Source organism: Panthera pardus, unplaced genomic scaffold (genome assembly GCF_024362965.1).
Source record: "Panthera pardus isolate Hobbes unplaced genomic scaffold, ASM2436296v1 HiC_scaffold_6, whole genome shotgun sequence".
Classification (NCBI taxonomy): Eukaryota; Metazoa; Chordata; class Mammalia; order Carnivora; family Felidae; genus Panthera; species Panthera pardus.
In genome coordinates, this window is record NW_026526991.1 from 21,301,656 (window position 1) to 21,318,807 (window position 17,152).

Genomic DNA, 17,152 nt, shown 5'->3' on the forward strand with positions numbered 1-17,152 from the left:
CTGGCAACTTGAGAATAAGCAGCTTTGGATAATAATTACAATAACCTCATTTAAAGAGTAACCTTTACTCACACCTGTCAAAATGGCTAAAATCAGAAGCACAAGAAACAGGTATTTGTGAGGATGTGGAGAAAAAGGAACACTCATGCAGTGTTGGTGGGAATGCAAACTGGTGCAGCCACTCAGGAAAATAGCATGAAGATTCCTCAAAAAATTAGAACTAGAACTACCAGATGATCCAGTAATTCTACTGGGTATTTACCCAAAGAATAAAAAAAACACTAATTTGAAAAGATAAATGCACCCCTATCTTATTGTCATATTATTTACAATAGCCAAGATATGGGAGCAGCCCAAATGTCCATCAATTGATGAATAAAGAAAAAGTGATATATGTATATGTACATTGGAATATTATTCAGCCATAAAAAAGAATGAAATCTTGCCTTTTGCAACAGCATGGATGGATCTGGAGAGTATAATACTAAGCAAGATAAGTCAGAGAAAGATAAATACCACATGCGGTATTTAAGAGACCGCATATGTTGTATTCACTCATATGTGAAATTTAAGAAAGAAAACAAACGAGCAAAGGCTAAAAAAGACAAACCAAGAAACACTTTTTTAATACTTTCTTTTAAGGTTTGTTTTGAGAGAGAGAGAGGGAGAGAGAAAATCCTAATAAGGCTCCACAGTGTCAGTGTGGAGCCTGATGTGGGGCTCAAACCCATGTACCATGAGCTCATGACCTGAGCCGAAACCAAGAGTTGGACACTTAACCAAATGAGCCACACAGGTGCTCCCAGACTCTTAAGTATAGAGAACAAACTGATGGCTACCAGAGGGGTGGGGAGGAGGATGAGTAAAATAGGTGATGGAGATTAAAGAGTACATTTATCATGAATACTGAGTAGTGTATAGAATTGTCGAGTCACTCTATTGTACACCTGAAACGAATATATTACTGTGTATTAACTGTACTGGAACTAAAATAAAAAATTTGTATAGAGTAACGTGAAATCTTAAAGATTTTTATCATTTTGACAACATTTTTATAATTTACATGCAATCAGGTGTGGGAAACCCTAGGTCCACGGCCCTTTGAGGTTGACAATCAGGCTAGATTATTGCTTTTACTGAAAATTTTTAAAAATAAAAATGAATAATATTATGGTCCTTTTATACACTTGTGTGAAAATATTAACAGATAACTTATCAATGATTTATATGGGCTTTAGTGCATTATATTTTCCTTTATTTTTCCAGTGAATATGGCTTTGCTGAAAAAGTCGTTGAGGGAATTACTGTTTCTGTAAACTCCATTGTTATCCGCATTGGAGCAAAAGCTTTCAATGCATCCTTTGAACTTTCCCAGCTACGAATCTATAGTGTAAATGCAAACTGGGAACATGGAGATTTAAGATTTACTCGCATTCAAGATCCACAGAGAGGAGAGGTAAGCATTTTTTTTTTCATTCTTTGTTTAAAAAATCTTTTAGTCACTGATAAATAAAAGAGGGCATTTTAAAATAATGACTTCTTATAGTTACCCTAGATTCACATACTGCATTTACTCTTGCCTTTTAACTCTACTTTTCTATGTATTTCTCTTCATTATTTAATTTAAAATGTGCATATTTTAGTGTTTTTATGTAATAAATCTTTCAACTTATGGAGTTAATGAACCTCATTTTAACTTCTCAGCTACTCAGAATTGAATTTTAAATATACAAAACTAAAATCCTATTTAAGTTTTTCTTGGTTACATGATTCACATGCTTTTTGTGCTTTATATCAAATTCAGAGTAAAATATTAACAGCTTTACAAATAATGAATATAATTAGGAAGATATGTTACTGAATTTGTTGCAGCTATATAATTTTTAAAAATAAAAGCATAGTGAATATATATCTAGAGTGTCATAAGAATATTAGTAAAGAGATAAATTTTATTTAGCTTTTTTGTTTTTACAGATCTACACATTTCTCATTCTGTTTCGCCTAAGTGAAGCTAATCTCTATTCTCCTTAGGTTTTGACGTTTAAAGAAATAAATTGGCAGATGATTCGAATAGAGGCAGATGCTACTCAAAGTTCACATCTTGAAATTATGTGTGCTCCTGTTCGATTAATAACCAACCAATCAAAAATCAGAGTCACACTTAAAAGAAGAGTAAGTCAATAGGGTTACTTTTTTGGTTCATGTGATAACTAGTGGAATTGAGAGGAAATTTTAAATAAGTTTTTAAGTGAAATATAGGAATACTTAAAAGCGAAATAAAAGGAAATATAGTGCCTTAAGCAGTATTTGAAAAAATCTAGTGTAATAACATTTTTCAGTCATCTACGTTTGATACTTAGATTTTTACTTTAAAAAAAAAATTTTTTTTAACGTTTATTTTTGAGACAGAGAGACAGAGCATGAACGGTGGAGGGTCAGAGAGAGAGGGAGACACAGAATCTGAAACAGGCTCCAGGCTCTGAGCTGTCAGCACAGAGCCTGACGCGGGGCTCGAACTCACGGACCGTGAGATCATGACCTGAGCCGAAGTTGGACGTTTAACCGACTAAGCCACCCAGGAGACCCTAGATTTTTACTTTTGATAAATTGAATAGATTCTCTGTTGCCAAATATTGTTGAACATTAACTGTCTTGTAATTTCATTTCTTCTGTTGAATCTTGCTGTGGGTAAACTGCAAAGCCTCCAAAGTCACCAAAACTACTAGCCTTAGAAGGTTATTAACATATGAATGGTAATTTAGGTAAGTAGGGAAGATAGTGACTTCAAGATATCAGAAGTTGAGAGTTCTCTATAGATTGTGATGAAATTTAATGAAGGAGTCATGACTTTTTAAAACATGGCTCAGTTAAATTCTCAACTAAATGTTTTGTATCATTAGACACAAATAAATATTCTAAATTAAGTTCAAAAAAAATTTCAGAGTACAGTGCTTACTACAGTATTCTGAAATGTGAAATGTGGGGGCACCTGGGTGGCTCAGTTGGTTGAGCGTCCAACTTCAGCTTGGATCATGATCTCACGGCTCGTGAGTTCGAGCCCCACGTTGGACTCTGTGCTGACAGCTCAGAGCCTGGAGTCTGCTTCAGATTCTGTGTCTCCCTCTCTCGCTGTGCCCCTCCCTCATTCATGCTCTGTCTCTCTTTCTGTCAAGAATAAATAAAACATTAAAAAAAAAAATTGAAATGTGAAATGTGGTTAACATAGCATTTCATGTTTAATTTTAATCCTTTCTGTACTAGAATTAGCACAATTATTGGAGGTAATTATATGACTTATTAGCTATAAATGAAAAATTAAATTATATAAGTACTTGTACTTGCATAATATGCACCTGTTAAGGTATAGGAATTTGTCAGTCTTTTTTACCACTCTATGTCCAGTACAAGGAGGTATTTGTTCTATAGTACAGGAACGCAGTAAATATTTGGTCAATGGAGGAAGGATCCATATTTAACTTCATTCAAACATTTTAAGCATTTTTTAAAACATTGTGCATTTGTAAGTTTTATGTCTTGGCTTAATTTTATGAATGATTTTTTTCTTACAGTTAAAGGACTGCAATGTTATTGCAACAAAATTAGTTCTAATATTGGATGACTTATTATGGGTTTTAACTGATTCCCAGTTGAAGGCTATGGTACAATATGCAAAATCTCTTAGTGAAGCAATAGAAAAATCAACTGAACAAAGGAAGAGTATGGCTCCTGAACCTACGCAGGTAAGCTCTTAAGAGGAAAAACACTTGACCTGTAAATGGTTTAGAAATCAAAATGGTTAGTTGTTTATATGAAGTAGATTGTAAGACTTTGAGTATGAGAATCTTTTTTTTTTTTTTTTAAGTTTATTATTTATTTATTTATTTTGAAAGAGAGAGGGAGGGAGGAGGAAGGGAGGGACGGTGAGAGAGGGAGAGAGAGAATTTCAAGCAGGCTCTGTGCTGTCAGTGCAGAACCTGACAGGGGGCTTGAACTCATGGACCTTGAGATCACATCCTCAGCTGACATCAAGAGTCAGATGCATAACTGACTGAACCACCCATGTGCCCCATAGTCCAAGAATCTTTTATCTAGATATCTATTGGGGCTCCTGGATGGCTCAGTCGGTTGAGCGTCCAACTTCGGCTCAGGTCATGATCTCACAGTCTGTGAGTTCGAGTCCCGCATCGGGCTCTGTGCTGACGGCTCAGAGCCTGGAGCCTGCTTCGGATTCTGTGTCTCCCTCTCTCTCTGACCCTCCCCCGCTCATGGTCTGTCTCTCTCTCTCTCTGTCAAAAATAAATAAAACATTAAAAAATTTAGATATCTTACTGTATAATTTCTACACATGGTATCTCTATGAAAGCATATATGTGTTTCTATATATAGGGTGCTTATTTTGTTTGGAGCTCTGTATTAGGCACTAGAATTAATGATGACAAAACTATTTGATATTATAAACACCTCTTTTCAGGAAGTTAAATACAACTTAATTACTAAAGTAAAGGCAGGGGCGCCTGGGTGGCTCAGTCTTTGAGCAACTGACTTCAGCTCAGGTAACGATCTTGCCGTCCATGAGTTCCAGCCCTGCATCGGGCTCTGTGCAGACAGCTTAGTGCCAGGAGCCTGCTTCAGATTCTGTGTCTCCCTCTCTCTCTGACCCTCCCACACTCATGCTCTGTCTCTCTGTCAAAAATAAATAAACATTAAAAAAAAAAAAAAAAAAGGGCAGACAGGAAAAACCTGGGTATAGTGAAGGGAGAAATGCGAGAACAGGGCAGCAAGTGTAAAACCCTGTGGAAATGCTGAAATTGAATACAAAACTGTAGTGTTGTATCTATTCTTAACAAAAACAAGGGATATTGTGAAACCCTATTTCTTTGAAGCTATTTCTAAAGAAATAGCTTGTTGGTGATCTCACTTGTTACATGGAAATGGCATACACCTATGACTATCAAATTGGCATTATTTACTGTCTACCTGCTATGTCATAAGACACTGTGAATGTAAAAATGAATATTGTCTGACCCTGTCCTCAAGGAACTCAGGATATAAGGTATAACAGGAAGTGAAGTATAAAGTAAGTCATTGCAGTGCAGCTTAAATGCTGGAGTGAAGGAACCATAGAGGCATAGAGAAGTTTTAGTCAACTGTTTGCATAGTTTGGAAAGGCTTCACAAGGAGGATAATGAAATTAAGTCTTAAAAATTAGAAGTTCACAGGTGAGGGAAAGGATCTTTCAGATGAGGGAATAGAATCTGCCAAAGTGTCTTGAATGGTGTTTCCTGATAAAAATAAGGAGTTTGGTGTTACTAGAGCAGTGTTTTTGAGAGTTATGTACACATGCCTCTCTGATACACACCTGTCCAGGTTTTGAGGAAATTGGCTTCTACATATTCCACTTTGATGTATTGTGTTCTTTCTTAAACTTTATCTGCTGGAGAAACTTACCTGCTTTCTTAAACTTTATCTGCTGCTTATGTTAAATAAAACATTGGATTCCTTCTCCCTTTCCCAAACTACTCTTACCTTGTTTGACAAATGAAAGACCACCTTCTTACTTCTTACTCATTCTTACTATGATGGATCTGTCCAGTTTAAGGAAAAACTTAAAAAGTTTGGGGTGACAGGACAGAGGTAATTTGAATTATTGTTACTCATGTTGGAAGTGAATGACTAATGAATAACAAAGTAACAAGTCAGGTGATTTCCACTCCCACTTCTTTGCTTTCAACACATTTGAAGTAGGATCTATAAATGTTAGCTATTAGATTATTAAAAATAATTTTTTAAAGATCATTTCATGAATCCTGGCATGTAACTTGAAGGAGTTCAAAGAATCATGCCATATTGCTAAAGTAAAACTCATTTTCATTGCAATCTACCTATTTATATGAATAGTTTTCTTAGTCATAAAAAGAAATAAATAAGGAATTGATGGTGACCCTTTTATCATTCTACCAATAAGTAATATTTATCCAGTGAGATATCTTCATTTCTCTGGGAGAACCTAATTTTAAGTTTAGTGAACATAACACTGAACTGCAACACAGAGTAATTTTTTGGGCCAGTAGCCTGAGTTCAGGCAGAAGTATGTGGTGACTAGATGTAAAGGGCATTCATTATATGTTGAAGAATTTGGACTTTTTCCTGTAGGCATATGGAAGTCACTGGAAGTTTTTAAGTACAAAAGGACAATCAAATAATGCTTGGTGGTATTATAGTGGATCGACTGAAGAAGAGAAAGATTACCAGTCTAAAGAAGGGGTGAACTTGAACCTCTGGTAATGGTTTGAAAGAAGAAATCTACAAACCAAGTTGGGGAGAGATATCTGAGTGTTTCATCAGTTGAGGATGAAGAGCAAAACTGAGGATTTTCAAATGATAATTTGTAGTTCCATTAGCCAGTAAAGGGAATGCAGAAGAAGGAAGCAGGTTTGATTAAGGGAGATAAGGCTAAAAAAAGGTAATAATGAGTTCCATTTTGAAATTGAAAGAACGTAATGAAGTACAGGAAGTAATATTTTAAGTGTTACCATCATGAACACTAGTCTGTCAAAGTTTGCAATGAAGATTTATGTAGTTTAGGGTGTCAATAACAGAGATGGTAATTGAAATTAAAGGCTAATAGACAAAGTTTTGATGTTACTGTGGGTCTTACTTATACAACATGTGGATATATTTGTATAGATTATCACAGATTAGGAAACTAGAAAAAGGACAAAGTTCTGTAATCCGATCACCATAATAAAACCAGTGTTAGCATTTTGAAGTATTTCCTTAAAGGTTTTTTTTGCCTCAGCACCTGCATTTTTCTTAGTTTTAGCAAGTGTGTAGTAAGTGGATATATACAATTTTCTTCCATGTTGTTAGTCTTTAATTTTTATTTTTGGTTGCTCCCTAATATTTCATGGTAAAGTTACTTAACCATTCTCATTACCGTCAAGTTTCTTTCTTGGGTGGTCATTGTCACATTAACTACTTTAGGTATCATACAGAATGCCCTGATTATTTGAGGACTAAGAGAGTGGATTAGAGAGTAAAGTAGTTGACAGTGTTCCTTTGCTCAGCCTGACAACTTGACAGCCATCTTCTATCATAAATACTTGATTAGCTTCATCCTTTTCTTCTCTAAAAGGGAAGAATACACAGGAAACCAGGAAATGTTAAGATTATTCATTAGGCAAAAGAGTTTATAATGCCCACTCACCCTCCGGCCCCAAACAGCATGTAAAAACTGAATCTACCACAACATTAAGAGAAAGGTTTCTATGGAGATTAATGTTTGTGTTTTGTGTATATCAGTATTTATGTTGATGAAGAACATAAAAAAACATGGTTAAATACAGGGTAATGTTTTTCTTCAAAATAGTACAATTGTAGACATAAATAGTAGTCTGTTAAGGCTGTGAAAGTAGAAGAACATAAGTGATTTTTCTTATGGAAATTAGTTTGACAGTTAATTAGTGAAAGAATTTTTCTTGAGCCCCCTAGAATTTAAGGGTTCACAATTATATTTCATCTTTCCTTTTCTTTAATTACTGTGGGTCCCAATCATTTTCTTTGAGAGATTCTCATTTAACTGAGTATACTTTGAAATTCATTTACAGGTAGTTCTTAATAGATAATGTATAAATATGTATACATACAAAATGTACTTTAATTTTTCATACATAACTAACTACACTTTTATTAGTGAATTGTTCTTAATTAGAAACTTTTTAATATTTCTTGATGAAAAATTTGGTCTTCATTTTGTTATTACCAAATTTTCATGTACAGTCTTGTAGCTTATAGATAAGATGATCTTACAGTATACTTATATAGAATCATTTTAGGCTATTAGGTTCACATAAGTCTTTACACTTCAGCATTATTCTATACTTTTTCACTTTGGGGAGAAAAGAACTTGAACTCACAGTCTCTTATAAATCTCTTCCACTTTCTGGCTTCTTCCAAGTTCAAAGGACATGCCACATCACTTTGGAGAGGTATCAGGGCACTTACAGTACTACACAATATCACAAGCACTTTTGCAAAGAAGTGATTTATTTCTACAGGATATATAATAGTGTATACAACTGATATATACAATGCTCACGTTTGTTTCTTTTTTAATATGTAGAGCTAATACTATTTGAATAAGCTGGCTTTAATAGTTAATATATTTTCTAAAATAAGGGCTATAAATATATAGATATAATTATTCAAGTATTTTAAACATTGGTTTCATATTCAAATGTGTATAGTTTTGCAATTTTTAGATTTAATTTTATTCCCATATAATTCAGAAAATATTTGGGGGGGGAATTGAGTCATGAATAGAGATATATTAGCTTATTTTTCATGACTTTACTACTAAAGATATTAAGTTTTCTTGTTTGTGGAAATTCAAATATTTAACTTGTAGTGATAAGGCAGTTTTGAATCTTTTAGAGCTCGGCAGTAGCCCCATCTACCCAACAAGTGAAGACCCCACAGACTTCAAATGCTCCTGATCTAAATGATGCAATTGTGAAACTATTCAATGACTTTGATGTTAAAGAAACGTCTCATCATTTAGTGATTTCTCATCTAGATCTACACATATGCGATGACATTCATGCTAAAGAAAAAGGTAATAAAAGCTGCTTATTTCAAACTACTTTGATTTTTTTTTTTAGGATTTCCTACGAAACTGGATTGTTTATCATTTGTAATATATAATATGTCTTGTACAATCACTGGTCATAATTTTATCATTCATATGAGATGCATAGATGAAAGTTGTATTTTTAAGCAATATATATTGGTATGAAATTTTTTGGCTCTAGTAGTTAGTATTTCAGCACAATTAATTATTAGCTACAGATGCTAACAGTAAAATTAAGTTTAAAAAAACCAAGGACTGAATAGATGACATCCTTAGAGGATGATGAAATCTTAGACTTGCCTTTGAATTAACTTTTTAATAATTTTGAAATTATGTATACATTAAATTTTAGTCCATACTCAATTCATAATTATTTGCACATATGTTTCCACATGGTGGTCTATCTGCATTTTTCTGACCCCATTTGCATGTAAACACAACTATGTGGCTGTTTAACATTTCTTGCGTCTCTTCTCCAGTAATGCTCCAAAATTTGGTTAGGAAGCCAAATTCCAGTTAGTTAAGTTTGTTTTCTTTACTTTTCGCTTTTGTTTCTCTTACTTTTCTTAATTTAGTAGACACAGGTAATGGAGAAATAGGAAGCTCTTCTTGGTCACTTTGAAAATCTGTGGTTCTGTAATCTAGGTACTTGCATTTCTTTCTCTCTGTTGGAGAGTGTCCCCGGCCCATAAGTGTTGGAAGGGTTTAGCGAGTGGTCCTACTTCTAGGACAGTGGTTCTCAAACTTTGGTGAGCTTGAGGATCTCTTTAAAACAGAGATATCTATATCTGACCTCTGTACCTCAGACCTGAATCACAGTCTACATCTGTGAAAATTGTTACTCTGTATTTTTAAAGCTGAGACTGACCTTGGATATTTAGCAGAAGTTACTCTGCCTTCATCAGATAAGGCAGCCAGGTACCAGTGACCAGATAAAAGGGTGGAATGGAAAAGATGAGGAAGATTTGGAGTTTAGAGAGGGATTTGTTGTCTTTTCTTTTGTCTACCTTTGTGTCATTTGTCTTAAAGTTGGTATCTTCTTTACTGATTTGACAGGAAAATGAAAAAGTTAAACCAACATAACAAAATGAGGGGGTCAAGGTTAAGTAATCAGCAAAAGAATAGAGACAAGTGTCTTCCAAGTTTTTTGTTTGTTTTTTTTTTTTACATTTCTCACTCTTTATACTCCCTCACAGAATAAGCTGAATTATGTTTTTTAAGGGGAAAACTACTCCACCAAAGTATTTCCTTCATGGTACAGATTTGTTCTAAAATCCAGAAAGGTCTGAAATGAATCATGTTCATTCATACCTGGTTGTATCTTAATTTGTATTTTCTGTACTTGCAGTTGATTTATCCATGCTGTGTTAAAATTTGATTTTTATGTTGGAGTTACACTGAGTTGTGACCTGCTTCTAATCTTAATATAGCTATGTGACTTTGAACAACTACCTAATCTAGTAGACTCAAGTTCTTCTTCAATAAAAGACAAGATGATACAGTATAGTGGTTAACATTTCTTAGGTTCAAAATAAGCTCTGTGTTTATTGCCTGGTAAGACCTTGGTCTATTTAATTAACCTGTTTGTGTCTCAATTTACTTGTCTAGAAAATAATAATAATAATAATAGTATTTATCTCAGGGTTATGAGGAAGAGCAAATAAGTATAACTAAAGTATTTAAAACAAAACAATATTTGGCATATGGTTAGAGTTTAAGTATAAAAGTTCTACTCTTTTTGTACCCTCATCTTCTAGCTTTGTACAATGCAAATGATAGGGGCTCAGTAATACTAATTAGATTGCATTGCATTTCCTGAATTCCTTAATGTATATTGTTCATGATAATAGAGAGACAATCATTGCTTAGACTGCAAGTACAATGCATGAAGTGTTTCTGATATTTGCTAATGTTTCTTTCTCTTTCTCTCAATGCCAAATTTTTTATTTTCCCAGAGTCAAACAGACGTATTACTGGAGGGGCTATGCAACTGTCTTTTACACAGCTAACTATAGATTATTATCCTTATCACAAAGCAGGTATGTATAACAATTTCTTTAACAGACATAAATCTTGCCTTAAAGTTATATAGTCAATTTATCTCATTTCTTTTTGTATTTATTATTTTTTAATTCATTTTATTTTGTATTTATTTTAATTTATGTTTATTTTTTATTATTTTAATAGGTAACATACAGTGTCATATTAGTTTCAGGTGTACAATATAGTGATTTAACAGCTGCATATATTACTTGGTACTTAGGACAAGTACACTCCTTATTCCCCATCACTTATTTCATGCAACCACCATCCACCCCCTCTCTCATCAGTTTGTTCTCTATAATTGAGTCTGTTTCTTAATTTAGCTCTTTTTCCCCCCCTTTGCTCCTTTGTTTTCTTTCTTAAATTTCACATGAGTGAAACCATATGGTATTTGTCTTTCTCTGACTGACTTATTTTGCTTAGCATTATACTTTCTAGCTCCATCCATATCCTTGCAAATGACAATATTTCTTTCTCTTTTATGGCTGATAATATTCCATTATAGATTGATACTACATGTTCCTTTATTTATTCATCAATCGATGGATACTTGGGCTGCTAACGTATCTTGGCTTTATCCTTGTATTTTGCAAATTTCACTATGGTATGTCATGGTGTTGACCTGTTTTTGTTGATTTTGAAGGGAGTTCTGTATGCCTCTTAGACTTGGATACCTTTCTTTCCCCAGATTAGGGAAGTTCTCAGCTATAATTTGTTCATATAAAGCTTCTGTCCCTTTCTCTCACTCTTCTTCTGGCACTCATATGGTATAGATTTTGTTTTGCTTCGTGGAAACACTTAGTTTTCTAAGTCTCCCCTTGTGTCTAGTAATTTCCCTCTTTTTTTCAGCTTCATTGTTTTCCTAATTTTATCTTCTACTTTGCCTATTCTCTCCTCCGCTTCTTCAGTCCTTGCTGTCACTGTCTAGTTTATTTTGCATCTCAGTTATAGTATTTCTTAATTCATCATGACTAGTTCTTAGGTCTTTGATCTCTGCAGCAGGGGTTTCTCTGGGACTTTTATGCTTTTTTAAAGCCCAGCTAGTTGTCTTATGACTTGTTCTAAATTCTTGTTCAGGTACGTTGTTTATATCTGTTTTAAGCAAATCCCCAGGCTGTGATTTCTTCTTGACCTTTCTTTTGGGGAGAATTCCTCCATTGTGTCATTTGAGCTAAGTTTCTATCTTTGCATGTTGTAAAAGCTTGTTATGATTCCTGCAGCTGAGCACTACTATATTAAAAAGGGGTCATACACTGTCCTGGGCCTGGTACTCCAGATTGTGTTTCAGGTATATGCTGTGTGTACTTCGCTGTTGTGTTTTGGCAGCTCTTTCCCACTGGTCGTTTCTTTGCAGAGCTCTTTGCTTGTAGTGTTGGGGGCGTTTAGACCTTTAACTAGGTGTGCTTTGATTTGTTTGTTGAAGTAACCTGGGAAAAAAGAGGTTGGGCAAAACCTGATTCCATAAAAAGAGAAAAGGAAAGGTAACAAAAAAACCCCACAAACAAAAAACTATAAAGCTGATTCCAACAAAAAAGAAAGAAAGAAGAAAAGAAAGTAGAAGAGAAAAGAAAGAAAAGAATAAAAAAGCCTAATTAAAAAAAAAAAAAGATAAAAGGAAATGACAAAAAAAAAGAAATCAGAAACTATGATCCTGATTCCAAAAGAAAAAAAAGAGTTGTCTGTTGGTGCCTGGGAGATGGTGGCTGTGATGGTCTGGAGGAGAGGCCAGCTGTGGCTACCTTGGCTCAGAGTCAGCCCTGCCCCAGAAGATAAGCAGTTGCCAGGCACAGGGTGGGAGGGTGTTCGTGTAGGTGGGTCCCTGCTCCCCCGGGGACTGCTGTGTTGCTCTCTGAATTCCCACCGTGTTGGTGTTTTGGGGGAAAATGAAGCCACCCAATCTCTCATTCCCAGACTGGGGATCTCAACCCCTGCTATTTAGGCAGCCCTCACAAAGTAGAGAGGGAAGTCAGTTAGCCCTGTGTCAAAACTCTCTTGTGTTTTTCCTTTGGCGTGCAGCTGGGATTCAAAACTGACGGTTTTCTATTCTGTTGCATATATCTGTGCATCCATTTGTGCTGGTATCATACTGTTTTGATTACCACAGCTTTGTAATATAACTTGGAAGTCCAGAGTTGTGATCTCTCCAGCTTTGCTTTGCTTTTTCAAGATTGCTTTGGCTATTCGAGGTCTCTTCTAGTCCCTTACAAATTTTAAGATTGTTCTAGTTCTGGGAAAAATACTGTTGGTATTTTTGATAGGGATTGTATTAAATGTGTAGATTCCTTTGGGTAGTATAGACATTTTAACAGTATTTGTTCTTCTAATCTATGAACATGAAATGTATTTCCATTTCTTTGTGTCATCTTCCATTTCTTTCATCATTGTTTTATAGTTTTCAGAGTATAGGTCCTTCACCTCTTTGGTTAAGTTTATTCCTAGGGATCTTATGGTTTTTAGTGCAGTTGTAAATGGGATTGATTCTTTGACTTTTTTTTCTGCTATTCATTATTGGTGTATAGAAATACAAGAGATTTCTGTACATTGACTTTTTTATCCTGAAACTTTATTGAATTCGTTTATCAGTTACAGCAGATTTTGCTGGAGTCTTTTGGGTTTCTGTATATATTATCATGTCCTCTGCAAATAATGGAAGTTTTACATCTTCCTTACATATTTGGATGCTCTTTATTTCTTTTTGTTGTCTGATGCATGGCTAATACTTCCAGTACTATATTGAATAAACATGGTGAGAGTTGACATCCTTGTTTTGTTCCTGACCTTTCCCCATTAAAAATGTTTGCTGTGGGTGTTTCATATATGTTCATTATGTTCAGGTATGTTCCCTCCAAACCTACTTTGATGAGGGCTTTTTTATAATGAATGGATGTTGTACTGTGTCTAATGCTTTTTCTGCATCTATTGAAATGATCATATAGTTTTTATCCTTTTTCTTATTGATGTGATATTTCACATTGATTGATTTGCAAATATTGAACCACCCTTGCAACCCAGGAATAAGTCCCTACTTTATTGTGCTGCATGGTTTTTCTAATGTATTGTTGAATTCAGTTTGCTAGTATATGGTTGAGGATTTTTACATCTGTGTTCATCAGGGATATTGGTTTGTAGTTCTCTTTTTCACTGGTATCTTTATCTGGTTTTGTTATCAAGGTAATGCTGGCCTCGTAGAATGAATTTGGAACTTTCTTTTCTATTTTTGGGAATAGTTTGGGAAGAATAGGTATTAACTCTATTTTAATGTTGGTTAGAATTCACCTGTGAAGCCATCTTGTCCTGGACTTTTGTTTGTTGGGAGTTTTTTGATTACTGATTCAATTTCTTTGCTGCTTCCAAATTTTCTATTTCTTCCTGCTTGAGTTTTATTAGTTTATATGTTTCTAGGAATTTATCCATTTCTTTTAGGTTGTCCACAATTTGTTGGCATGTAGTGTTTCATAATATTCTCTTATATTTGTATTTCTGTGGTGTTGGTTATTTCTACTCTTTCATTTGTGATTTTATTTATTTGAGTCTTGTTTTTTTCTTGATAAGCCTGGCTAGAAATTTGTCAATTCTATTGATTTTTTTCTAAAGAAGTAACTCCTGGTTTTATTGATCTGTTCTTTTGTGGTTTTGTTGTTTGTTCATTCCTTTGTTTTTCTGTATCACTTATTTCTGCTCTAATTGTTATTATGTCCTTCCTTCTACTGGTTGGGGTTTTGTTTTTTCTTCTTTTTCCTAGCTCCTTTAGGTGTAAGGTTAGGTTGCCTATTTGAGATTTTTGTTGCTTCTTGAGAATGATCTATTTGGCAATAAACTTCCCGTTTTAGAACTGCTTTTGCTGCATCCCAAAGGTTTTGGGCTGTTGTATTTTCATTTTCATTTGCTTCCATGTACTTTTTAATTTCTTCTTTTATTTTCTGGTTGACCCATTCATTGTTCAGTAGCATGTTATTTAACCTCCATATTTTTATGCTCTTTCCAGATTTTTTCTTGTGGTTGACATCTAGTTTCATAACCTTGTGGTCAGAAAAGATTCATGGTATGACTTCAGTCTTCTTGAATTCATTGAGATCTATTTTGGACAGTATTTCATGTGTACTTGAAAAGAAATGTGTATTCTGCTGTTTTAGGATGGAATTTTCTGAATATATCTATTAAATCCCTCTGTTCCAGTTTGTCATTCAAAGCCATTATTTCTCATTGATTTTCTGTTTACTTGATCTGTCCATTGATGTGTAAGTGGGGTGTTAAAGTCCCCTAGTATTATTGTATTACTATCAATTAGTTCCTTTATTTTTGTAATTAACTGTTTTATGTATTTGGGTGCTACTGTGTTGGCAGCATAAATATTTATAATTGTTATATCTTCTTGTTGGATTGTCCCCTTTTTGATTGTATAGTGTCCTTCTTTGTCTCTTGTTAAACTCTAATTTGTGTCATATAAGTATTGCTCCTCTGGCTTTTTTTGACATCCATTTGCATGATAGGTGTTTTTCCATCTCTTCACTTTGAATCTGCTGGTGTCCTTAGGTGTAAGATGAGTCTCTTGATGGCAGCATATAGATGTATCTTGTTCTTTTTGTGCATTCTGTCACCCTGTGACTTTTGATGGAAGTGTTTAGTGCATTTACATTCAAAGTAATTATTTACAGATGTGTATTCATTGTCATTTTATTTTTTTGTGGTCATTTGTGATGATTTTCTCCTATCTTTTTTTGTTTCTCTTTCATGGTTTCCTGATTTTCTTTAGTGATATGTTTGCATTTCTTTATTTTTTCTTTGCATATTTATTATTGGTTTATGATATGGTTACCATTAGTTTTGTATATAACCTCTTTTGCAGATAGCAATCTATATTAATTTGGTCATTTAGATTTGATCCCATTCTTACTCCTCTCCTCCCCATCCTTTACATATATGTTTTTATATTTTACAGTCTTTTATTTTGTGAGTTCCTTGACTAATTTTTTACAAAAACACTCATTTTTGCTTTTTTTGTGTTTTCTACCTTCATACTGTCACTTTTGGTTTTTCCTCTCCATTCAGTGTGTCTCCTTTAATATTTCTTGCCGGGCTGGTTTAGTGGTCATGAGCTCCTTTAGTTAAGAGTATTCTCAGCAGATTTTTTCCAATTCAGCACTTTCAATGTATCATACCACTGACATCTTGCTTGGAAAGCCTCTGCTGAAAAATCTCCTGGTAGCCTTATAGGTGTTCCCTTGTAAGTTACTGTTTCCTTGTGTCTTGCTGCTTTAAAATTTTTTTCTTTATCACTATATTTTGTCAGTTTAATTAAAATATGTCGTGATGTGGATCTCTTTTGTTGATTTTGAGAGTTCTCTTTGCCTGCTGGATCTGGATATCTGTTTCCTTTCCTAGATTAGAGAAATTTTTAGCTTTTATTTCTTCAAATAAATTTTCTGCCCCATTCTCTCTCTCTTCTATAATATTATGTTTGATCGAGTCACTGAGTTTCCTAAGTCTGTTCTCATTTTGCATAATTCTTTTTTCTCTCTTTTGTTATGTTTGATTACTTTCCATTAATCTGTCTTCTAGGCCACTAATTTTTTTCTCCTGCTTCTTCCATCCTGCTGCTTATTCCATCAAGTGTATTTCTCATTTTGTTTATTGAGCCCTTTATCTCTGCTATGTCATTCCATATCTCTTTGTTAAGGGTCTCACGAATGTCCTCCTCTTTTCTCAAGTCCAGTGAATATCCTTGTAATCATTACTTTAAATTCTCAATCTGGCTTGTTACTTGTATCTGTTTCTCTTAGATCTCTGGTCGTGTCCTGTCCTGTTCTCTCATTGTGTCTAAGTCTCTGTGCCTGTTTCTCTGTGTTAGGAAAGTCAGCTACATCTCCTGTTAATGAGGGTAATGGTCTTATGAAGCAGAGGTCATGGAGTGCCCTGTTTTGTGTCCCCTGTTCCCCAGGTTCTGGTGCTTCTGGGAGTGTCTCCACTATGTGCTGCATGTGCTTTGCTGTTGTTTCCTAGCCACTTTATCCATCAGGCCAGTTGTCTGCAGGGGCTCTGTTTGCCTCTCACTGGCGGTGTTTGGTCCCTGGCCTGAATATGGCACATTTTAACTAAGTGTGTTCTGGTCTGCTTGTGAAATGAAGCCTGTCGCCATTGCAGCTGGCACCGAGGCTCTGCAAAACTCCCACGTAGGGAGACACAGTGTGAGCAGGGGTTTGGGTTGGTCTTTTAGGGGAGAGGGTCTGCTGTGCTGGGGCTGAGGCAAGTTCCACTGGAGTGCATGGAGTGTGGCTTGGTGTAAGTGAGTTAGGTAGTGAATGTCTGCACTAAACTGATTCCCACCAGTTACCCCGTGCTTATTCTGAGGGATGGGGAAGGGAAATGGTGCTGGCTTATTCCTTTCTTCCCAGAGGGGTTTCTCTGTGAACACTATCTCTCTGGTACACAATACAAGATGAGCAAATACCTTCCCCAGCGTGTGCTCCAGGTGCTCTTCAG

The 17,152-nt window shown here is 34.9% G+C and overlaps 1 protein-coding gene across 2 annotated transcripts in view; it reads left to right on the forward strand.

The window, feature by feature from the left end:
* The window catches only part of BLTP3B (bridge-like lipid transfer protein family member 3B), a 111,548-nt gene that overhangs the window by 51,706 nt on the left and 42,690 nt on the right, over positions 1 to 17,152 (forward strand). For both annotated transcript variants that reach the window (XM_019446548.2, XM_019446547.2), the window contains 5 exons: positions 1,267 to 1,456; positions 2,032 to 2,172; positions 3,570 to 3,740; positions 8,434 to 8,614; positions 10,585 to 10,668. In XM_019446548.2, coding sequence (XP_019302093.2) covers positions 1,267 to 1,456; positions 2,032 to 2,172; positions 3,570 to 3,740; positions 8,434 to 8,614; positions 10,585 to 10,668 — 767 coding nt within the window. The remainder of the gene's footprint in view (positions 1 to 1,266; positions 1,457 to 2,031; positions 2,173 to 3,569; positions 3,741 to 8,433; positions 8,615 to 10,584; positions 10,669 to 17,152) is intronic.